At 44.7% G+C, this 24,997-nt stretch overlaps 1 protein-coding gene across 5 annotated transcripts in view; it reads right to left on the bottom strand.

Annotated features, from left to right (window-relative positions):
* The window catches only part of ass1 (argininosuccinate synthase 1), a 143,140-nt gene extending 119,233 nt beyond the window's left edge, over positions 1 to 23,907 (bottom strand). The window contains exons 1-3 of one of the 5 annotated variants that reach the window (XM_070863783.1): positions 23,888 to 23,907; positions 9,013 to 9,062; positions 8,347 to 8,459 (exon numbers count right to left, since the gene is read on the bottom strand). In XM_070863783.1, coding sequence (XP_070719884.1) covers positions 8,347 to 8,459; positions 9,013 to 9,062; positions 23,888 to 23,892 — 168 coding nt within the window. In that variant the 5' untranslated portion in view covers positions 23,893 to 23,907. Of the gene's footprint in view, positions 1 to 8,346; positions 8,460 to 9,012; positions 9,063 to 9,474; positions 9,498 to 13,435; positions 13,709 to 23,887 lie in introns of those variants that run through there. The other 4 variants (XM_070863782.1, XM_070863785.1, XM_070863786.1 and 1 more) reach the window with 4 other exon arrangements.
* Positions 23,908 to 24,997: the final 1,090 nt, after the last annotated feature.

The raw sequence follows: 24,997 nt of genomic DNA, 5'->3' as shown, positions 1-24,997 counted from the left end.
GCTTGGCCTTAACTATCCTAACTGCCAGCTTGCTCCAGAAACGCTGGAGATTCTTGACCGTAGTTCAGAATGCAGATCATCAAGGGACTATTTTTATTCCGCTTACATTAAATTCAGCTTTAATCTTACTTGGACTTTTGTTCCTTTGTCCAAAAGTGATAGCAGCTGAAAGATTACATGGTACACCTCATTTGTTTAATATAGTATTGTCCTGGGAAAAATGGGCAGCACATTGATATTATTAGATGGCCACTAGGGCCACATTCTGCAATTAAAATTACATTGTCATTTCAGCTGTGGTGAAACAGCCTAGCTCGCAAGCAAGTGTAATGATATTGATTTTGGATTGATAGCACATGGAACTGCAACAGAGTGGGAATTGCTACTTCCAGATGAGCAAAGGTGAGGGGTGGGGGCGCTATCCCGGGAGTGACACCAGGACTACACCCGCCACTGATCCAAAGTTTGCGGGTCCAGTAGGAGGGTCCCCCAGGAGCATAGCCGCAGCAACCCTCCACCAAAGCTGCTGAAATCACCAGCCACAGTTAGCCGACTAGGTTGGGGGAGAAACAGAGGGCAGTTTTAAAAGAAACACCCACACCACCATCTTTAGGCATCCAGGCAAGACACTTCTCCTCCTCGTAGGGCTAACTTCCACCCATCAGGAGGACAGAAAGTCTCACTTTGCTCAACATACTAGTCTCAAACTCCCTTTAAAGGATAGGGAAACAGGAACACCCAAGCGCAGGGAGTCCCACTCTAGGGCCTCCTTCTTTGGCATCAGTGATCTTGTTTGGGGCAGGAAGGCCTCAAAACAATGCCATAGGAGATTCCACCATAAGCCAGGGCCCAGTCTATCCGTCCTCAGCAGAATTTACAGCCGTTGCATTAAGTCAAAATTATGGCAGGAGTCCACCAGAGCAGCCAAGCAATTTTGGGCAGATTGTTAAAATTCTGAAACCTTTCACATGGCACTGTTTATTCAAGGTTTGGTGTGCTCGTCATTTGCTTTTTTTTTTCCAATCAAAATGTTAGATTACAACAGAATACCCACAAGATTAAATTAAATTAGTCCACAAGAGATACAAATAATACAATCGTAGTCTTCCTAATCACTGGCATTACATGGCAGCAGTCACAACATCCATTTTGCAATGCAATGATATTTAAATTATACTGTACGTGAATGAGGTTTTCACTTCAAGCAACAAGCTGACAAAAAAAGTGTATGCTGGTGTTAATTTCCCACGGCAAGATAAGCAAAGGAAAATCTGTTTCAATTTTTAAAAGAAATATATTAAAAAAAAAACATAAGGCAGTTAAAATCCATTTGAAAGAGCAAGTGGAACCACCCATAACCTTTAAAAATAAAATCAAAATAGACATTAAATTTCATATCCTTCTATATTTGTCTTGAATAATTTTCTTGTGGGGGGGGGGGGGAAAGAGGGGGGCGGCGGGGAAAGTGACAAACTTTAAAAAGGTAATTCACTGGCCGTGAACTAATTAAAATGCATCCTTAATATTTATTAATTTTAGGAAATTTCATTTCACCTCCCCATTCTCTCCCCTCTTCTGGTTTCACAAATCCATAAACTGTCTGCAACCAAGAGGGAAAATTAGCAGACATGCCAAATTCTCCCCCCTCCACCAACTGCCCTATCAGATAATTCAATTTTTTCTTAGCACTTATTACTCTCACAAATATTGCCCTCCCCTGCAAGAATGCTGAAAACATATTTTAGAATGCATGCAATTTCTTCATTAAGCACTGTTTTTTTTTTAAAGTCTGAAAATCCGTTTATGACTATTTATATGAAGGATAAAAGCTTGTTTTGAACTTTGAATTAACATCTTCCAATATTGACAGGTTGGTGGAACACTTTCCACTCATTATTGAACCTGCAAAAGGGAAGTTGTACACTAGAGGGCACTCTGGTATCAGGAAGTATTCTAAAGGCTTTCAGCTAACTTGCTTGTACAGTACATTGTGGCTTCCAGAGCGTGCAGCTGAAACTGGTTAGCAGAATCACTCAGCAACTCCTTGCTAAAATCACAAAATCCAGATTGTTCCACTAACAGATATAACTATTAGTGACTGCAGCATGCAATGACAAATTGTATTTTTAAATAGCGTCTTTAATGTAGTGAAACATCCCAAGGCGCTTCACAGGAGCATTAAGAGACAAAAAATGTATGCCAAATTTTAAGACACAATTGCAATTAGACAGAAGATCGAAAATACAAAGCGCACCCAACCTCACAATTCCCACAATAAACTTAGGGCTATATCTTGTTAGCTTGTAGCCCGATGTTGGGAAAGTCCAGAACCAGGGGGTCACAGTCTAAGGATAAGGGATAAGCCATTTAAGACTGAGATGAGGAGAAACTTCTTCACTCAGAATTGTGAACCTGTGGAATTCTCTACCACAGAAAGTTGTGGAGGCCAGTTCGTTAGATATATTCAAAAGGGAGTTAGATGTGACCCTTACGGCTAAAGGGATCAAGGGGTATGGAGTGAAAGCAGGAATGGGGTGCTGAAGTTGCATGATCAGCCATGATCTTATTGAATGGTGGTGCAGGCTCGAAGGGCTGAATGGCCTACTCCTGCACCTATTTTCTATTCCTTGGTTTCTTCTGACAAATCTTATACCAGAAGTAAATTAAACTGCCATCTCCTGTATCTTGTTCCACAATGGAAGTGTTGGCAGGAGGTGTACCATAAACATTAGTAAAAGTAGCTATTTACAGTTTTCCAAAGCTAATGCTATGTCCACGCCACTTCAACAGGCAAAAGGAACAGAGGGCAGGAATAATCTTAGCCATGAGAACTTCCTGGGTATTTTTGTCAGAGCACCTTTTTCATCCACTTGAACAGGTAGACTGGACATTAGTTTAATGTTTCATCTGAAAGATGGCACTTCCAACAATGCAGCACTCCCTCAGTATTGCAATGAAGTAAAAGTATTAAGTCTGAAGGAATAGTACCTAAATAGGGTGCAGCCAAAGTGGTCACCAGTCAAGCCACACCTACAACCAAGCATTCAGGGGAAATTTAAAGCCCCTCCCCTCAGTAGAAACTGGGTTGGGGTCCGGGGGGGGGGGGGGGGGGGAGGAAACAGTTAACAATGGAGCAGGGGACTCGCCCATTGAATTCCTGCCCCAATTTTAAATTGCAGGCGCAAGGACCCCAGTCCAAAGGCAGTAGGGTCCATCTTTAAATATGTAGATTGGCACAGATTACATTATCGAATGTAGTATTGAAATCAGCAGGAGTCATTTCTTTGCCAGGCCAAAGCTGTCGAGAAATAGATCCAGGCCAGCACAGGGACAGAAAGGCATGATTTTTGATTTTTTTTTTAAATGTTTCCTTGTAGGCCAGGAGGAACAGAAGTGCTCCTCTGGTGCCCACAAGGAAACCGTGAATCTCCCTTGCCCTGGGCTTTCCTCCCCCTCACTCGACTATTATATTGGTTAGACCCCCCTCCTGAAGACTTTAGTACCAGAGACCATTCCTTCCTGCCACCCAGCTTTAATGGCCAGGCAGCTGCAGACTCAGGACGTCAGCCAGCAGCAGGCTAAATAAGGCTCAGCCATTAAATTCACCTGTGCCTCCCCCACTTCCACTCTTGGTCTGGCTAGCTGCCCACTAGGCTACATTCCCACCTAGGAATTAAAATCAATCCTCCAAGTTTAATTTGAGAGGGTATCGGTCGGACTCTCTTCCTCAAAATACATGCAAGGTGATTGAAGAATCAAAAGAGATGGGTGCATGAATACTGGGAATATTTTGGAATGAAGACTTTGAGAGAAAATCTAAACGTTATATTCTTGATAAAAGAATGATCAGACAAGGATTCTAACAAAATTATTGCTCAAATCCATGGAATACAGATTTATTAACAATATTGAATGAGGCTATTAATAGCAAAAACACAGATGCTGTTGACGTGTAGGAGTAAAGAGAATATCACTATACATATATGGTGATGCGATATACTTAGCCAATATTCATTAGAAAGGATCACATTGCATCTCATTGAAGTGCTTGTATGTTAAGACTATAGATATGCAAAAAACATGAACAAAACTGCTAGAGTGATTAGAATGCTAGGAAGTAGACTAACCAATGCTCAATCTACCAAAGGGGAAGGAGGAAAATAGATCACAGATCATATAACCTACATCTTTATTTATTATGAATATCCATTTGGATTGTCACCTGCATACTTTACAGCTATTTTCAGCTGGTGTAGTTCTGACAGCACGGTGTCGTTCTGACAGCACGGTGTCACTGACTGGCAAACTATCGTAATCCACACCTAGTAACTGGGGTCTTTTAAACTTAGTTGAAGGTTTTGTTTTTCTACTCTTCATACAAATAAATATATTGGGTCTCCAATGTGTTTATGAAATGAGAAGGCAATATTAATGTTCAGTGCATTACTTTTTTAAGATCTAGATTGAATATTGTACAAGTTGCTCAAATATAAAAGGAAAATTATAAAATGTTACACACACTATACTTTATATACAGTATAGTGAGTTTCTTTGATGCTTTGTATTCCAAATTGGCTGCAATGAAAAGGTGCAGCCATTAGCTCTTATGATAACATAAGTTCTTTCAGCAGGTAAAGTAATGGCAATTAAAAGTTAATTTACAATAACTGATGTACAGCACTATTAAAATGTTGTTAATACTTCTTAATAGCTACTAGTGTCAATTTCTACTGGGAAAAAAATGCTCAATTACTTGCTCCAGGGTAGACTAGAAATTTTACGCTCATTGTGTAGAGCTTTGCCCATCAGGAACGCACATGAGGAATTCAGGCCTGGAGGTCAATCGTCACTGCAGTATTTTCCATCCATTAAGATTAATGAACACAAAATCTTGCAAGGCCCACTGATCTTCACATATGAATTCCCAATATGCACTTCAGTCAGGTATTCCACTCTAGGATAACCAATTCACAAAATTACCCCATATGTCCAGATTAAAATGGGTCAATAAAGAACAATGGGCATGAAATCTACAGCACAACAATTCAAACATTTATCATTTTGCAAATAAAGCCCCACCCTCCCTTCTCCCTTCTCCCCCGCTGTCAGAAACAGACACTGACAGACAGAGAGTGAGAGACACAGACAGGACAGAGAGAGAGAGAGAGAGAGAGAGAGAGAGAGAGAGAGAGAGAGAGAGAGACACACACTGGGGGGGCCGTCCCAGCACACTGTTGGAGGACTCCCGGTGCTGCAGTCGGTAAGTAGAAAATGTTTTATTTATTGATTTTTTTTTAATTTTATTAATTTTTTTTGATTGATTTATTGGTTGATTTATTGATGGCTCTTTATATGTAAAACTGAAGTGTTTAATGTTTGTAAACTTCCCTTTAAACCCCCCCCATCCCATTCCCTCCGCCTAATTTGTAACCTACGCCTGATTTTCTAAAGTGTAGACAAGGTTTTTTCGAATGTACAAAAATCTTCACTTACTCCATTCTAAGTTAGTTTGGAGTAAGTTTTCACTGTCTAAACTTTGAAAACAGGCGTAAGTGGCCGGACACGCCCCCTTTTGAAAAAAACATTCTGTTCCAAAGTGAAACTGTTCTAACTGACTAGAACTGGAGCAAACTAAATGCCGAGAATTCAAATTTCTAAGATACTCCATTCTAAACCAGTTGCTCCAAAAAAAACAGGAGCAACTCAGGCCGAAACTTGGCCCTTATGATTCCACCAACCGCCTCGAGTTTTAGCATCCACTACTCTATATGGAAGATCACTCCGGTATTAATCATTCTGTGTGAAGTGTTCCCAAACATCAGTCCGGAGCTTGTCTTTCACCAGTTTGTACACATGTCCCCTTGTCCCAAGTCATGCCTCAACTTGGAACAGTGCTCAGGATTAACCTTCCCTATTCTATTTGCTATCTAGTACTTCTGCAAGGTTGCCTCTCATTTGCCTAACTTTAAGGCTGAAAATTCCAAGTGTATCTAATGTTTTCTCATTACTCAATCCTCCGACACCAAGGATCAGCTCATGGCCCTTTTCGCTCACTTCCAACTCTTGATTGCTTCCATTTGGCATCAATGATCAGAACTGAATGCACTCGGCTGATTTGCCAATATAGCTTACCATTCTGATTAATTTGTCTTTTGCTCCTCGGTCGTGACTGGACATAGTCAGTGTTGAGTTGAATATATAATTCAGAAACCTCTCTATGCAATACCTTACACAAATCTATTTTATTTTTTATCTGCCATAGTCCTACCCACTTTCAAATTTTGTCTGGGTCCTTCTTACACAGAGTGTATAGAAACAGGCCATTCAGCCCACTATTGAGCTCTTTGGCTATGTCATGAGACTCTACTAATCCTTTTTCTCCTCTCCCCCGCAACCCCCCCCCCCCCCCACACACACTACTACCTTTCCTTCCCCCACACACACACACACATACACACCACACACTACTACCTTTCCCACACACTACTACTTTTCTCCCACACACTACTACCTTTCTCCCACACACCCACACACTACTACTTTTCTCCCACACACTACTACCTTTCTCCCACACACCCCTACCTTTCTCCCACACACCCACACACTACTACCTTTCTCCCACACACCCACACACTACTACCTTTCTCCCACACACCCACACACTACTACCTTTCTCCCACACACCCACACACTACTACCTTTCTCCCACACACACAGAACTACCTTTCTCCCACACACACACACAGAACTACCTTTCTCCCACACACACACACACAGAACTACCTTTCTCCCACACACTACTACCTTTCTCCCACACACCCACACACTACTACTTTTCTCCCACACACTACTACCTTTCTCCCACACACCCACACACTACTACCTTTCTCCCACACACCCACACAGAACTACCTTTCTCCCACACACCCACACAGAACTACCTTTCTCCCACACACCCACACACTACTACCTTTCTCCCACACACACAGAACTACCTTTCTCCCACACACACACACAGAACTACCTTTCTCCCACACACACACAGAACTACCTTTCTCCCACACACACACACAGAACTACCTTTCTCCCACACACACACAGAACTACCTTTCTCCCACACACACTACTACCTTTCTCCCACACACACTACTACCTTTCTCCCACACACACACACAGACAGAACTACCTTTCTCTCCCCCCCCCCCAAACACACTACTACCTTTCTCTCTACTCCTCCTCCCCCCCCCAACACACTACTACCTTTCTCTCTTCTCCTCCTCCCCCCCAACACACTACTACCTTTCTCTCTCCCCCCCCCCCCCCAACACACTACTACCTTTCTCTCTCTTTCCCCCCCCCCCCAACACACTACTACTTTTCTCTCTTCCCCCCCCCCCCCCACACACTACTACTTTTCTCTCTTCCCGCCCCCCACACACTACTACCTTTCTCTCTTCCCCCCCCCCCACACACTACTACCTTTCTCCCCCCCCCCCACTACTACCTTTCTCCCCCCCTCCCCACCCCCCACACTACTACCTTTCTCCCCCCCCCCCCCAACAATGCAGCGAGACTGACTTAAAATGAATCTCTGAATTCAGTTTGTCTGCTACCTGTGCATCCGATTAAGTACAACTCTCCAGCCCAACATTACTACCCCAAATTACTCTGTTAAGTTGTTCTGCTAAAAGTGCAAAATAAACAGTGTATACAATTACTTCAAAAACAGTAATTTATGGTCTGTAGCACCATGCAAATGTGAGCATTCTCTACAAAACCCTCCTTAAACTTTTGACAGCATATTTGACCACCTTCCCTAATGCCCCTCCTACTTCTGTCCAACTGCAAACAGCTTGGGACATTTTGCTACATTTTTTTGATGAAGGAAATACACTATTAGTACCGTTGTTCACAAATGTCCCAGATGCTCAGTTGGCCTAGCTGCACAGTTATCAGCTCCAACTTCTAACAACTTGCAGGGCAAAACATTTGTGAGCTGAAGGGTGCAGGAAAATGCCCAACTAACTAGGCATGCTGCACGATGCCCTGCTCCAGTATATTCCAGCCCATTAGCTTGTGAAGTAGAAATGCAAAGAACTAAAATAACATCATGAACCACAAAAATAATCAGTTTGTAGATTTAAAAATGGATTTGGTGCTTTTTGATGACCAATGTCATGCATAAAATAGACCATTGATCTGGGGAAAAAGCAGGAATATTGTGTTTAGATAGAGGATCAGCCATGAATGGCGGTGCAGACTCGAAGGGCCAAATGGCCTACTACTGCTCCTATTTTCTATGTTTCATCACACTTTAATATTAAACCAACGCAAATAGATTCTTACCAGATATGCAACAACTTCATATCCTTGTTCCTTCAGCCAAACTAGAATACACGAGGTATCCAACCCACCACTGTAGGCAAGAACAACTGTGCCTTTGGATTGAGACATTGAGACTTGAGGAAGAGAAAACAAAACACAGGGCTATTAGACATTGCTACAATTCTGAAAATATTCTGCTTATTTAATCTTTTGAAAAGTCACTAAGGAGAAATTTTGATAGAAAATGACTATTCCATTTTAAAGCTGCAACTTGAAATACTCAGTATTTAATATTCTATGTAAATAAAAATAATTAAGATATAAATCAAGCAAACTGGTTTTGGGAAATTACTGAGTCAAATGGAATTAAGATGCTTTAACTTCAAAAAGGTGCATGTTAAATCAACTTCCTCGCTCAACCTACTCCTCCTAGACAGCTGGCTATAAAAATCAGCACACACTGATTTTTACAATATGGGACAGAATAACCAAGTGATCCAATGCTCCACTGTACATGATTGTTCTTGTGCTACTGTGGGTGGGCTGTCAGTAGAGGTCACTTGTGAGTGAAGTGCTCATGCTGATGCAGCCTGACAATTGATTTAAGAAAGAGCAAAGATCACCACTTTTGTTTCACAAATTATCAAGATAAATACTTTGACTACATCTGGGAATTAGAGTACTTACACAGAACTTTAGCTTCGGACATTAAGTATGCAAAATGGCATCCGTGGTAACTGTACATGGTGGAAAGAAGGGGGTTTGAATGGCCATTTTTTTCTAAACTTTAAGAATGGAAATATTAAAGCTAATAATATCCCATACATATGGATTTTGAGCCTCATTCCTCAAAGTGACAGCCTCTTTCAAGTTAGAAGCCATATTTAAAATTGATTAAAACAAGAGTTAAAGAATATATTTATGTAAAATTCAAATCATTATTCCTATGTGTGGGAATAGGCAATTCCCACACATAGGAATAATGTTCCAAATGCATTTGTCCGTGGTTAATATTTAATTTTTTTTTTAAAAAGTTGTGCAGCTAGATACTAACCCTACAATGTATCAGTATAGCTACAGAAAGATACCAATTGATCAACGTACAAGAAATGCAATCATCCCCAACACCGCCTCCCCTTCCCATGGCACCTTCTCATGCTGCAGGAGATGCCCTCCTCCTTTACCACTCACTGTCCAGGGCCCCAAATACTTATTCCAGGCAAAACAACTTGTACTTCTTTCAATTTAGTATACTGCATGCGCTGCTCACGATGCAGTCTCCTCTACATTGGCCGAGACCAAACGCAGATTGGGTGGTCGCTTTGCAGAACACCTCCATTCAGTCCACAAGTGTGACCCTGAGCTTCCGGTCGGCTGGCATTTTAATTCTCTGCCCCACTCCCACTCAGATTTATCTGTCCTTGGCCTCCTACACTGTTCTAATGAAGCTCAACAGAAACTTAATAGTACCTCATCTGCTCGATTACCACCACTCCCATTTCCCCCACCCACCCCAGACAGCAGATGCTGGTAATGATTCTGTTATTGCCATTCACACCTCCTCCAGACCCATCTTTTATTTATTTACTTGTTCCATTACGATTCCCTTTTGCCTTGCACCATCCATTTTGTCATTTAATCGTTCCTGCCTTCCACCCCAACACAAGACTCTCCCTTTTGTTCTTTCCTTTTCTCCCCCTTTCCCTGCCTCTTGTACTTGCTTAAAACCTATTGCATTTCTAACCATTTCCAGTTCTAATGAAAGGTTTCTGTTTCTCTCTCGCCACAGATGCTGTTTAACCTGCCAAAGTCTCCCTTAACATGATTCTCCTCATTCCCATAATTAGAAAATATATTTTTTTACTTCTCCAGTGAAACTGCTGAGAATTGAACCACAATAACCAGTTCTTACACATTGCCACATAGTTGCAAAAACCAGTAGGGTTGCAGAATACCTTGGCACTGCCTGAATGAAAGATAATTACAATACCCTGTATCAGTTTACAATGACGAACTCAAAAGAATATACTCCACCAGTTTTGCAAACTGATAATGAATCTTCTTGAAAGTTTAAAACATAAAATGTACTATCTCAAAACATATAAATCATCATCATTCACAGTTGTCAGCCTTTGCCCCAAGTTAAAAGGTTGTGGATTCAAGCCCCACTGCAGAAACATGTGCAGATAATCCATGTGGACACTTTTGGCTCAATTTTCCCCAGTGATTTGTGCCTTTTTTTTTTGGAGTAGGCTGCTTTTAATAGTCCAAGTTAAAAAAAGTTTCCCCAATCAAGAGAGCCTTTCAGGTGCAGGGACCAGGAGGGGGGAAGCAACTTGGCCTGGGATAGGGGCAGGGGAGCAGACCAGGAGGCCACTTGACCTGGGATAGGAGCAGGGGAGCGGACTGGGGAGGTGGCTCGGCTTGGGACAGGGGAGCAGACTGGGACTGACAAGGGGCTCAGGGGTGAGGGAGTAGGACCGGCAAGGGGCTCGGGAAGCAGACCGGCAAGCCCTTTGGCCAGGGCTAGGGAGCGGACCGGGAGGCCACTCGACCTGGGATAAGTGCGGGGGAGCGGACTGGCGCTCGGCCTGGGACGGGGGGGGGGCGGGCCAGGACTGGCAAGGGAGCAGGACCGGCAAGGGCTCGGGGCGGGCTAGGGAAGCAGACCGGCAAGCCCTTCGGCCACGGCTATGGGAGCTGGACTAGCACCAGCAAGGGGCTCGGGCAGGGCGCCGGGGCACTGGCTGGTCCGGCAAGGCACTCAGGGCTAGGGGTCAGGCAGGGGAGTGGGAAGCAGGCAGGGGAGTGGGAAGCAGACCGGGAGGCCCTTCATCCTGGGATAGGGGCAGGGATCCACACAGGCATTGGGAGGCAAGTTGCTGCAATATATTTTAATGTGTTTTTAAGTTGATGCCATGTGTTGTAATGTATGCGAGCTGGCTGTATGTTTCACTTTCCAGCCTCGGCATGCATTGTATCCCTGGTTACCGTGGCAACCCAATCTTTTTGGCACAGATCAAGGCTCCACCTCCAAAACTAAAAGAACAGATTAGGCTGCGCCAAATGAAGAAATCCAACAGGGAAACTTAGAACATTTTGTTTGGCGTACTTGGGCCCCCAAAAAACGGGAGTAACTCTTTAAGTATGCCAAAAAAAAAGCCTTGGGGAAAATCAAGCCATTTAATACAGTACCTGGACTAAGGGAATACAGAATTACTGGTGCTGCCATCTTTCATAGAATTTTCAGGACAAACAGGTCATGCGACCCAACTGGTTTATGCAATATTTTATGCTCCACCCAAGCCTCCTCCCACTCTACTTCATCTAACAACATTAGCACATCCTTCCAACCTTTCTACCTCATGTACATATCTACCTCCCCCTTAATTGCATCGATGCCTTTCGCCTCAAACTACTCCGTTGTGTTAAACTAAAATATTAAACAAATATCAAGATGTTAAACCTATTTGCCCTATTCAAAGAGTAGCAAAGTTCTCCCGGTGTCCTGGCCAACATTCAATCATCAACCAACATCACTATAAACAGATTATCTGGTCATCAACTCATTGCTGTTTGTGGGAATTGGCTGCTGAGTTTCCCTACATTACAACTGTAACTATGCTTCAAAAATTACATCAGTGGCTGAGAAACACTTTGGGATGACTTGAGGAGTGAACTGCACTCTATAAATGCAAGTTCATTCTTTCACAAAAGCATTATGGATTTGTAAAGCCATTGGGCCCATCTTAATTCATCCACCCAGGGAGCTCCTCACCTTGGCACAACCCACCTACCCTGTAGCATTCATGATTTTTCCCTACACAATCTTGAAGCTTATTCCAGCTGAAGATCAATTTTGTGTTTAATAGAACTGCTCGACCCCAGTGCTGTCCTAAAATTATCTTATTACTAGTTGTGTCTCCTAGTTATACTCCCACAGTTACAATGGGATCTAACTCAGTGTATTGCCCAAAGTTTGAAAGAAAGATTTGCAAGAAAGATTTGCACTTAGCAGAGCAAGCTCAAGGGATAGAATGGCCGACTCCTGTTCTTAATTCATGTTATAGAGCACCTTTCACGATTACCGAATGTCCCAAAGCAATTTAGAGTAAATTAAGTATCTTTGAAGTGTACATCACTGCTGTAATGTAGGAAATGCAGCAGCCAATTTGCACACAGCAAGCTCCCACAAACAGCAATGTGATAAAGTCCATCTGGTTTGGTGGTGTTGGTCGAGGGACAAATATTGGCTGGCACACCAGGGAGACCACCACCACCACCGGTCTTCTTCGAAATAGTGGCCGTGGGATCTTTTACATCCAAGCCGACAAGACGGGGCTTTGGTTTAACGTCGCATCCGAAAGATGGCACCTTCGACAGTGCAGCACTCCCTCAGCACTGAACTGGGAGGTCAGGCTAGATTTTTGTGTGCTGGAGTCTCTGGAGCAGGACTTGAACTCACAATCTTCTGACTCAGAGGCCAGAATGGCAACCCACTGAGCCACAGAGGTCAAACATGGCATCTGGAAAGTTTAAAAAACCCCCAAAAAAAGTTAAAAGTCCTGCTTAGGTGCACCATTGGTTCCTCTTTCACTGCACTCAATTGCAAAAGGAAGTGTTTTTTTTTTTAAAAACAAATGACGGTCTTGAATGATGCCAGCGGGGGATTTTTGCCCGGCTTCACAAACTGGATTGGCAAGCTGCTTTTTGGATTAGTTTGGCAATACTGGACGGGGATGTCATCATCCCCATCTGCAATCGGTGCTTTTTTTTTTTTGTTTTCTCCTTTCCTGCTTAGTTTGGGGTTTTTTTTTTCCGAGGAAAAGTATTAAAAAAGATTTTTTTTAAATTAAGACAAATTCTGCAAAGAGTAAAAAAAAAACCCACCAACAACAAAAAACACAAATCTGCTACACGTCTGGAATTGGGATTGAGTCGGTTTGGAACATTTTTTTTAATAAAAAGCCACAATCTTATATATTAGATAAAGATTGTGACTTTTTAAAAATATTATATAGAGAAAGGAAGAGATAACGCAAACATATAGAAATGCAAAACACGCATGCATTCCAGAGTTTATGATTTTAAAAGAGAAATCATGTCAGACCTTGAAAGAACTGAGATTTGTTTTTTCTTTTAAATGTGAGGTATACCGGCAGGTGAAACGATGAACTTTTGCTCGGTAGATGATGATGATGATGATGATGATGATGATGCTGTTGTTGTTGTTACCCGCGGGTCGGCGCTGAGGTAAATAGACTCACTCACCGGGGCTTTTCGGTGCCTCGCGCCCTGTGTTTGTTTGTTTGATTTTTCAACCGCTCCGCTCACGCGCCACCGCTCCGTCTGCTTCTGCGCACAGCTGACCCTCAGCCTGAGCTCCGCGCTCCGATTATAAACAGCAAGGGGGGGGGGGGGGGGCGTGCTCGCTGAAAGGGAGGGGCGGGGCCGGCGGGCCTGATTGGCAGCTCCAAGGGGCGGTGCCTCATGCCGTTCGCTCCTCCCTCTTTTCCACTCTCTCCCCCCCCCCACCACCCTCCTCTCTCTTCCTCTTCCCACCCTCCCTTACGCGATGACGTCAACACGCCATTACTGCGAAGCAAGACTTGTAAGAACATAAGCAATAGGAGCAGGATTAGGCCATGAGTTTGCTTCACAGGATTAGAAACTTGACATCCAGTCGGACAAGTAGAAATTGGCGCAGGTGACCAAAATCTTGGTCAAAGAGGTAAACACAAGAACGTAAGAAATAGGAGCAGGAGTAGGCCATACGGCCCCTCGAGCCTGCTCTGCCATTCAGTGAGATCATGGCCGATCTGATCATGGACTCAGCTCCACTTCCCCACCTGCTCCCCATAATCCTTCCCTTATCACTCAAAAATCCGTCTATCTCCGCCTTAAATATATTCAGTGACCCAGCCTCCACAGCTCTCTGGTGCAGAGAATTCCATAGATTTACAACCCTCTGAGAGAAGAAATTCCTCCTCATCTCAGTTTTAAATGGGCGGCCTCTTCTTCTGAGACTATGTCCCCCTACTTGGATTTATACAGCGCCTTTCACCATTACCAGATGTCTCAAAGCGCTTTACAGCCAATGAAGTACTTTCTGGAGTGTCGTCACTGTTGTAATGTGGGAAACACGTCAGCCAATTTGCGCACAGCAAGCTCTCACGCACAGCAATGTGATAATGTACACCAGGGCCACCAGGCCATGTACCAAAGCTCGCAATGTGGGCATGCAGTCGGAGGCACCATGCTTAGCAATAACGGGAAAAGTGTCAGGCGTGACAGTTACGACCAATTGAAAGAAAGTGTCAAGGCACATTACTAAAACAATAATAAAATGAAATGGGTAGAAGTTTGTGTTATGTATGCATGCCAATGATGTACTGATGTGCTGTAACACGAGACCTGAATGTATCTTCACCCTGTATATACCTTACCTGTACACCAGAGGGTGCTGCTGCTGGAGACCTAAGGGTCACCTGTACACTGCAGGTAACCCAGTATAAAAGGGAGCTCACCTCTTGGTGTCCTCACTCTAGGAGCTGCAATAAAGGACTACAGTCTGTACAGTTCAAGTGCCATACCCCTACTCCGTGGAGTCATTAACAGAGTGCCTACACACACAATAGTTTGCCAGCCAGTTTCAAGCCAATGCAGTGACACAGCCGTTTTATTTTTCCAATTAGATGGGACTTTGCTGGGGTTTTCCAGGGTGTGATTCCTGGCAAGATTGTTGCTTTAAATACAAAACAGGAAGGGATGAACAAATATTCTAGAAGACTTGGATCAAACCACACCCAAATATTACTAAAGTTCATTATTTCACAGGTCATTTGTTTTCTCAGGATTTCAAGGCAAAAAAATTGAGAATTGGACATAAATTGAAGTAATGGTGTAGTCAGCCCAGACAATTGAAAAGAGTGAAAAGTATTTTTACAAACAATAGTCACTTTGATTGTGAAACCACGTAATTGAATAGTGCTGGAGCTGTTTTTCTTATTGTCCTCATAACAGTGAAACAGAAAGTAATTTCCCCCCTCTTTGTCCACCAAAAAGTGGTACCAATTGAGACTTGACAGGTCTGGACAGGGGTCCCAAGTCCAACATGCATACACACCAACCACCAGCATTTAAAAAAAAATTGTTCCTAGGATGTGGGTGTCGCTGGCAAGGCCGACATTTATTGCCCATCCCTAATTGCCCTTGAGAAGATGGTGGTGAGCCGCCTTCTTGAACCGCTGCAGTCCGTGTGGTGAAAGTGCTGCCACAGTGCTGTTAGGGAGGGAGTTCCAGGATCTTGACCCAGCGACTATGATGGAACGGTGATTTATTTCCAAGTCAGGATGGTGTGTGACTTGGGGGGGAACTTGCAGATGATGGTGTTCCCATGCACCTGCTGCCTTTGTCCTTCTAGGAGATAGAGGTCGTGGGTTCGGCAGTTGCTGTCGAAGAAGCCTTGGTGAGTTGCTGCAGTGCATCTTGTAGATGGTACATATTGCAAACATGGTGCTGGTGGTGGAGGTAGTGGATGGGGTGCCGATCAAGCGGGCTGCTTTGTCCTAGATGGTGTTGAGCGTTTTGAGCATTGGAGCTGCACTCATCCAGGCTAGTGGAGCGTATTCCATCACACTCCTGATTATGCCTGGTAGATGGTGGAAAGGCTTTGGGAGTCAGGAGCTGAGACACTCATCGCAGAATACCTAGCCTCTGACCTACTCTTGTAACCACAGTATTTATGTGGCTGGTCCAGTTAAGTTTCTGGTCAATGGTGACCCCCCCCCCCACCCCCAGGATGTTGATGGTAGGGGATTCGGCGATGGTAATGCCATTGAATGTTGAGGGGCGGTGGTTAGACTCTCACTTATTGGAGGTAGATATTGTCTGACACTTGTGTGACATGAATGTTACTTGCCTCTTATCAGCCCAAGCCTGAATGTCATCTAGGTCTTGCTGCAGGTGGGCACGGACTGCTTCATTATTGCGAATGGAACTGAACACTGTGCAGTCATCAGCGAACATCCCCACTTCTGATCTTATGATGGAGGGAAGGTCATAGATGAAGTAGCTGAAGATGGGTTGGGCCTGAGAAATTTGGTGGTCCGGTCAGCGCATTAGTTAGTGTCTGCCGGCAAAAGTTAGCAAGGACTCGGCCCCTCTCCTTTCCGCGTGCTCCTCCCTGAGTGTTGCACGAATGGAAGGGATTCTGAGTGTCGCACACTGAAGGGAAGATTCACTTCAAGCAACAGTGTTCAGGTAGGAGTGGTGAAATTAATCCTAATGAAGAGAAGAGGAAAGGCGGGAAATGGATCACAATCAAGGGGCGCTGAAGCTGGGAGTGTTTCTGGAGGGAGGGTAAGTGGGGAGAATCTAAGAACGGTACTTAGGAGGAAGAAAGAGAGTGCCACCGTTAACTGAGGGGAGGGGGTGGAGTCCCAGCTTGATGAAAAGTGCCAGTTTTAATGGAGGGGGAAGGAGAAAAGTGTCAGACTGATTTGAGAGCGGCGAGGGAGAAGACTTGTCAGTATAAGCTAGGCGAATTGCAGGAGGCCCTCTGAAAGAGTGGGGAGTCAAATGGGATGCAGCATAACTGTGAACTGGATCCAAAGAGCATAGAGTGCCTTTGAACTGGGACGGGGCTGAGGGGTTAGATATGGGTGAGTGTGTGTACAGGAAACGTTTGGGGAAGTGATAGTCTGGTCATTCCATTGAAAATTTAAATGCACTTAGTTTTTCCTTTTGTTTTGAATTGGAAATCTATCAATTGTGACGTATAAGAGAACTAAAATTAATTCGAATGCATAATTTTTCATGTAAAAATGCACCATTTTCTTGGGGAGAATATTCACAGATCCCCGCAGAAATGCACCACAATTTTGTACCTTCAACATTAGGATTTGCTCTTCACACTTTCATTTATTTATGTGTTTTTTTCCTCCAATAGAAGCGACTGATTTTCCTGCAGCTTAAGTTTGACATACACCGTCTTGTTTTCACATCATAAGAACACAAGAACAAGAAAAATAGGAGCAGGAGTAGGCCATTTGACCCCTCGAGCCTGCTCTGCCATTCAATAAGATCATGGCTGATCTGATCATGGGCTCAGCTCCACTTCCCTGCCCGCTCCCCATAACCCTTATCGCTCCCTTATCGCTCAAAAATCTGTCTATCTCTGCCTTAAATATATTCAATGACCCAGCCTCCACAGCACTTTGGGGCAGAGAATTTCACAGATTTACAACCCTCTGAGAGAAGAAATTCCTCCTCATCTCAGTTTTAAATGGGCGGCCTCTTCTTCTGAGACTATGTCCCCCTACTTGGATTTATACAGCGCCTTTCACCATTACCAGATGTCTCAAAGCGCTTTACAGCCAATGAAGTACTTTCTGGAGTGTCGTCACTGTTGTAATGTGGGAAACACGTCAGCCAATTTGCGCACAGCAAGCTCTCACGCACAGCAATGTGATAATGTACACCAGGGCCACCAGGCCATGTACCAAAGCTCGCAATGTGGGCATGCAGTCGGAGGCACCATGCTTAGCAATAACGGGAAAAGTGTCAGGCGTGACAGTTACGACCAATTGAAAGAAAGTGTCAAGGCACATTACTAAAACAATAATAAAATGAAATGGGTAGAAGTTTGTGTTATGTATGCATGCCAATGATGTACTGATGTGCTGTAACACGAGACCTGAATGTATCTTCACCCTGTATATACCTTACCTGTACACCAGAGGGTGCTGCTGCTGGAGACCTAAGGGTCACCTGTACACTGCAGGTAACCCAGTATAAAAGGGAGCTCACCTCTTGGTGTCCTCACTCTAGGAGCTGCAATAAAGGACTACAGTCTGTACAGTTCAAGTGCCATTCCCCTACTCCGTGGAGTCATTAACAGAGTGCCCACACACACAATAGTTTGCCAGCCAGTTTCAAGCCAATGCAGTGACACAGCCGTTTTATTTTTCCAATTAGATGGGACTTTGCTGGGGTTTTCCAGGGTGTGATTCCTGGCAAGATTGTTGCTTTAAATACAAAACAGGAAGGGATGAACAAATATTCTAGAAGACTTGGATCAAACCACACCCAAATATTACTAAAGTTCATTATTTCACAGGTCATTTGTTTTCTCAGGATTTCAAGACAAAAAAATTGAGAATTGGACATAAATTGAAGTAATGGTGTAGTCAGCCCAGACAATTGAAAAGAGTGAAAAGTATTTTTACAAACAATAGTCACTTTGATTGTGAAACCACGTAATTGAATAGTGCTGGAGCTGTTTTTCTTATTGTCCTCATAACAGTGAAACAGAAAGTAATTTCCCCCCTCTTTGTCCACCAAAAGGTGGTACCAATTGAGACTTGACAGGTCTGGACAGGGGTCCCAAGTCCAACATGCATACACACCAACCACCAGCATTTAAAAAAAAATTGTTCCTAGGATGTGGGTGTCGCTGGCAAGGCCGACATTTATTGCCCATCCCTAATTGCCCTTGAGAAGATGGTGGTGAGCCGCCTTCTTGAACCGCTGCAGTCCGTGTGGTGAAAGTGCTGCCACAGTGCTGTTAGGGAGGGAGTTCCAGGATCTTGACCCAGCGACTATGATGGAACGGTGATTTATTTCCAAGTCAGGATGATGTGTGACTTGGGGGGGAACTTGCAGATGATGGTGTTCCCATGCACCTGCTGCCTTTGTCCTTCTAGGAGATAGAGGTCGTGGGTTCGGCAGTTGCTGTCGAAGAAGCCTTGGTGAGTTGCTGCAGTGCATCTTGTAGATGGTACATATTGCAAACACGGTGCTGGTGGTGGAGGTAGTGGATGGGGTGCCGATCAAGCGGGCTGCTTTGTCCTAGATGGTGTTGAGCGTTTTGAGCATTGGAGCTGCACTCATCCAGGCTAGTGGAGCGTATTCCATCACACTCCTGATTATGCCTGGTAGATGGTGGAAAGGCTTTGGGAGTCAGGAGCTGAGACACTCATCGCAGAATACCTAGCCTCTGACCTACTCTTGTAACCACAGTATTTATGTGGCTGGTCCAGTTAAGTTTCTGGTCAATGGTGACCCCCCCCCCCCACCCCCAGGATGTTGATGGTAGGGGATTCGGCGATGGTAATGCCATTGAATGTTGAGGGGCGGTGGTTAGACTCTCACTTATTGGAGGTAGATATTGTCTGACACTTGTGTGACATGAATGTTACTTGCCTCTTATCAGCCCAAGCCTGAATGTCATCTAGGTCTTGCTGCAGGTGGGCACGGACTGCTTCATTATTGCGAATGGAACTGAACACTGTGCAGTCATCAGCGAACATCCCCACTTCTGATCTTATGATGGAGGGAAGGTCATAGATGAAGTAGCTGAAGATGGGTTGGGCCTGAGAAATTTGGTGGTCCGGTCAGCGCATTAGTTAGAAACATAGAAACATAGAAACATAGAAACATAGAAAATAGGTGCAGGAGCAGGCCATTCAGCCCTTCTAGCCTGCACCGCCATTCAATGAGTTCATGGCTGAACATGAAACTTCAGTACCCACTTCCTGCTTTCACGCCATACCCCTTGATCCCCCGAGTAGTAAGGACTTCATCTAACTCCCTTTTGAATATATTTAGTGAATTGGCCTCAACTACTTTCTGTGGTAGAGAATTCCACAGGTTCACCACTCTCTGGGTGAAGAAGTTTCTCCTTATCTCGGTCCTAAATGGCTTACCCCTTATCCTTAGACTGTGACCCCTGGTTCTGGACTTCCCCAACATTGGGAACATTCTTCCTGCATCCAACCTGTCCAAACCTGTCAGAATTTTAAACATTTCTATGAGATCCCCTCTCATTCTTCTGAACTCCAGTGAATACAAGCCCAGTTGATCCAGTCTTTCTTGATAGGTCAGTCCCACCATCCCGGGAATCAGTCTGGTGAATCTTCGCTGCACTCCCTCAATAGCAAGAATGTCCTTCCTCAAGTTAGGAGACCAAAACTGAACACAATACTCCAGGTGTGGCCTCACCAAGGCCCTGTACAACTGTAGCAACACCTCCCTGCCCCTGTACTCAAATCCCCTCGCTATGAAGGCCAACATGCCATTTGCTTTCTTAACCGCCTGCTGTACCTGCATGCCAACCTTTAATGACTGATGTACCATGACACCCAGGTCTCGTTGCACCTTCCCTTTTCCTAATCTGTCACCATTCAGATAATAGTCTGTCTCTCTGTTTTTACCACCAAAGTGGATAACCTCACATTTATCCATATTATACTTCATCTGCCACACATTTGCCCACTCACCTAACCTATCCAAGTCACTCTGCAGCCTCATAGCATCCTCCTCGCAGCTCACACTGCCACCCAACGTAGTGTCATCCGCAAATTTGGAGATACTACATTTAATCCCCTCGTCTAAATCATTAATGTACAATGTAAACAACTGGGGCCCCAGCACAGAACCCTGCGGTACCCCACTAGTCACTGCCTGCCATTCCGAAAAGTACCCGTTTACTCCTACTCTTTGCTTCCTGTCTGACAACCAGTTCTCAATCCACGTCAGCACACTACCCCCAATTCCATGTGCTTTAACTTTGCACATTAATCTCCTGTGTGGGACCTTGTCGAAAGCCTTCTGAAAGTCCAAATATACCACATCAACTGGTACTCCTTTGTCCACTTTATTGGAAACATCCTCAAAAAATTCCAGAAGATTTGTCAAGCATGATCTCCCTTTCACAAATCCATGCTGACTTGGACCTATCATGTCACCATTTTCCAAATGCGCTGCTATGACATCCTTAATAATTGATTCCATCATTTTACCCACTACTGAGGTCAGGCTGACCGGTCTATAATTCCCTGCTTTCTCTCTCCCTCCTTTTTTAAAAAGTGGGGTTACATTGGCTACCCTCCACTCTATAGGAACTGATCCAGAGTCAATGGAATGTTGGAAAATGACTGTCAATGCATCCGCTATTTCCAAGGCCACCTCCTTAAGTACTCTGGGATGCAGTCCATCAGGCCCTGGGGATTTACCAGCCTTCAATCCCATCAATTTCCCCAACACAATTTCCCGACTAATAAAGATTTCCCTCAGTTCCTCCTCCTTACTAGACCCTCTGACCACTTTTATATCCGGAAGGTTGTTTGTGTCCTCCTTAGTGAATACTGAACCAAAGTACTTGTTCAATTGGTCTGCCATTTCTTTGTTCCCCGTTATGACTTCCCCTGATTCTGACTGCAGGGGACCTACGTTTGTCTTTACTAACCTTTTTCTCTTTACATACCTATAGAAACTTTTGCAATCCGCCTTAATGTTCCCTGCAAGCTTCTTCTCGTACTCCATTTTCCCTGCCCTAATCAAACCCTTTGTCCTCCTCTGCTGAGTTCTAAATTTCTCCCAGTCCCCAGGTTCGCTGCTATTTCTGGCCAATTTGTATGCCATTTCCTTGGCTTTAATACTATCCCTGATTTCCCTTGATTGCCACGGTTGAGCCACCTTCCCTTTTTTATTTTTACGCCAGACAGGAATGTACAATTGTTGTAATTCATCCATGCGGTCTCTAAATGTCTGCCATTGCCCATCCACAGTCAACCCCTTAAGTATCATTAGCCAATCTATCTTAGCCAATTCATGCCTCATACCTTCAAAGTTACCCTTCTTTAAGTTCTGGACCATGGTCTCTGAATTAACTGTTTCATTCTCCATCCTAATGCAGAATTCCACCATATTATGGTCACTCTTCCCCAAGGGGCCTCGCACAATGAGATTGCTAATTAATCCTCTCTCATTACACAACACCCAGTCTAAGATGGCCTCCCCCCTAGTTGGTTTCTCGACATATTGGTCTAGAAAACCATCCCTTATGCACTCCAGGAAATCCTCCTCCACCATATTGCTTCCAGTTTGGCTGGCCCAATCTATGTGCATATTAAAGTCACCCATTATAACTGCTGCACCTTTATTGCATGCACTCCTAATTTCCTGTTTGATGCCCTCCCCAACATCACTACTACTGTTTGGAGGTCTGTACACAACTCCCACTAACGATTTTTGCCCTTTAGTGTTCTGCAGCTCTACCCATATAGATTCCACATCATCCAAGCTGATGTCTTTCCTAACTATTGCATTAATCTCCTCTTTAACCAGCAATGCTACCCCACCTCCTTTTCCTTTTATTCTATCCTTCCTGAATGTTGAATACCCCTGGATGTTGAGTTCCCAGCCCTGATCATCCTGAAGCCACGTCTCCGTAATCCCAATCACATCATATTTGTTAACATCTATTTGCACAGTTAATTCATCCACCTTATTGCGGATACTCCTTGCATTAAGACACAAAGCCTTCAGGCTTGCTTTTTTAACACCCTTTGTCCTTTTAGAATTTTGCTGTACAGTGGCCCTTTTTGTTCTTTGCCTTGGGTTTCTCTGCCCTCCACTTTTCCTCATCTCCTTTCTGTCTTTTGCTTTTGCCTCATTTTTGTCTCCCTCTGTCTCCCTGCATAGGTTCCCATCCCCCTGCAATATTAGTTTAACTCCTCCCCAACAGCACTAGCAAACACTCCCCCTAGGACATTGGTTCCGGTCCTGCCCAGGTGCAGACCGTCCAGTTTGTACTGGTCCCACCTCCCCCAGAACCGGTTCCAATGCCCCAAGAATTTGAATCCCTCCCTGCTGCACCACTGCTCAAGCCATGTATTCATCTGAGCTATCCTGCGATTCCTACTCTGACTAGCACGTGGCACTGGTAGCAATCCCGAGATTACTACTTTTGAGGTCCTACTTTTTAATTTAGCTCCTAGCTCCTTAAATTCTTTTCGTAGGACCTCATCCCTTTTTTACCTATGTCGTTGGTACCAATGTGCACCACGACAACTGGCTGTTCTCCCTCCCATTTCAGAATGTCCTGCACCCGCTCCGAGACATCCTTGACCCTTGCACCAGGGAGGCAACATACCATCCTGGAGTCTCGGTTGCGTCCGCAGAAACGCCTATCTATTCCCCTCACCATCGAATCCCCTATCACTATCGTGCTCCCAATCTTTTTCCTGCCCTCCTTTGCAGCAGAGCCAGCCACGGTGCCATGAACTTGGCTGCTGCTGCCCTCCCCTGATGAGTCATCCTCCCCAACAGTACTCAAAGCAGTGTATCTGTTTTGCAAGGGGATGACCACAGGGGACCCCTGCACTATCTTTCTTGCATTGCTCTTCCTGCTGGTCTTCCATTCCCTATCTGGCTGTGGACCCTTCTCCTGCGGTAAGACCAACTCACTACACGTGATACTCACGTCATTCTCAGCATCATGGATGCTCCAGAGTGAATCCACCCTCAGCTCCAATTCCGCAACGCGGACCGTCAAGAGCTTGAGGCGGATACACTTCCCACACACGTAGCGCCCAGGGACACCGGAAGTGTCCCCGAGTTCCCACATGGTACAGGAGGAGCATATCACATGGCCGAGCTCTCCTGCCATGTCTTAACCTTAGATACCCTTAAATTGGTAATAACAATGTTACAGTTCACTTACTGATATAAAAAATAAAAAGAAAAGCTACTCACCAATCACCAGCCAATCACTTACCCCATTGGCTGTGACGTCACTTTTTGATTACTTTCTACTTCTATTTTGCTTTCTCTCCCGCTGTAGCTGCCTTTTGATAGGCTGCTCCCGCGTCTCACCAACTGCTGCTGGCTCTCGATCTCCCGCTGGGCCTTTTATAGGCTGCTCCCGTGTCTCACCAACTGCTGCTGGCTCTCGATCTCCCGCTGGGCCTTTTATAGGCTGCTCCCGCGTCTCACCAACTGCCGCTGGCTCTCGATCTCCCGCTGGGCCTTTTATAGGCTGCTCCCCTCTCACCAACTGCCGCTGGCTCTCGATCTCCTGCTGGGCCTTTTGTAGGCTGCTCCCCAAAAGTTAGCAAGGACTCGGCCCCTCTCCTTTCCGCGTGCTCCTCCCTGAGTGTTGCACGAATGGAAGGGATTCTGAGTGTCGCACACTGAAAGGAAGATTCACTTCAAGCAACAGTGTTCAGGTAGGAGTGGTGAAATTAATCCTAATGAAGAGAAGAGGAAAGGCGGGAAATGGATCACAATCAAGGGGCGCTGAAGCTGGGAGTGTTTCTGGAGGGAGGGTAAGTGGGGAGAATCTAAGAACGGTACTTAGGAGGAAGAAAGAGAGTGCCACCGTTAACTGAGGGGAGGGGGTGGAGTCCCAGCTTGATGAAAAGTGCCAGTTTTAATGGAGGGGGAAGGAGAAAAGTGTCAGACTGATTTGAGAGAGGCGAGGGAGAAGACTGTCAGTATAAGCTAGGCGAATTGCAGGAGGCCCTGTGAAAGAGTGGGGAGTCAAATGGGATGCAGCATAACTGTGAACTGGATCCAAAGAGCATAGAGTGCCTTTGAACTGGGACGGGGCTGAGGGGTTAGATGTGGGTGAGTGTGTGTACAGGAAACGTTTGGGGAAGTGATAGTCTGGTCATTCCATTGAAAATTTAAATGCACTTAGTTTTTCCTTTTGTTTTGAATTGGAAATCTATCAATTGTGACGTATAAGAGAACTAAAATTAATTCGAATGCATAATTTTTCATGTAAAAAGGCACCATTTTCTTGGGGAGAATATTCACAGATCCCCGCAGAAATGCACCACAATTTTGTACCTTCAACATTAGGATTTGCTCTTCACACTTTCAT

The sequence above is a fragment of the Pristiophorus japonicus genome, chromosome 20 (genome assembly GCF_044704955.1).
Source record: "Pristiophorus japonicus isolate sPriJap1 chromosome 20, sPriJap1.hap1, whole genome shotgun sequence".
NCBI classification, from domain to species: Eukaryota; Metazoa; Chordata; class Chondrichthyes; family Pristiophoridae; genus Pristiophorus; species Pristiophorus japonicus.
This window is presented reverse-complemented; position numbering and strand designations above follow the sequence as displayed.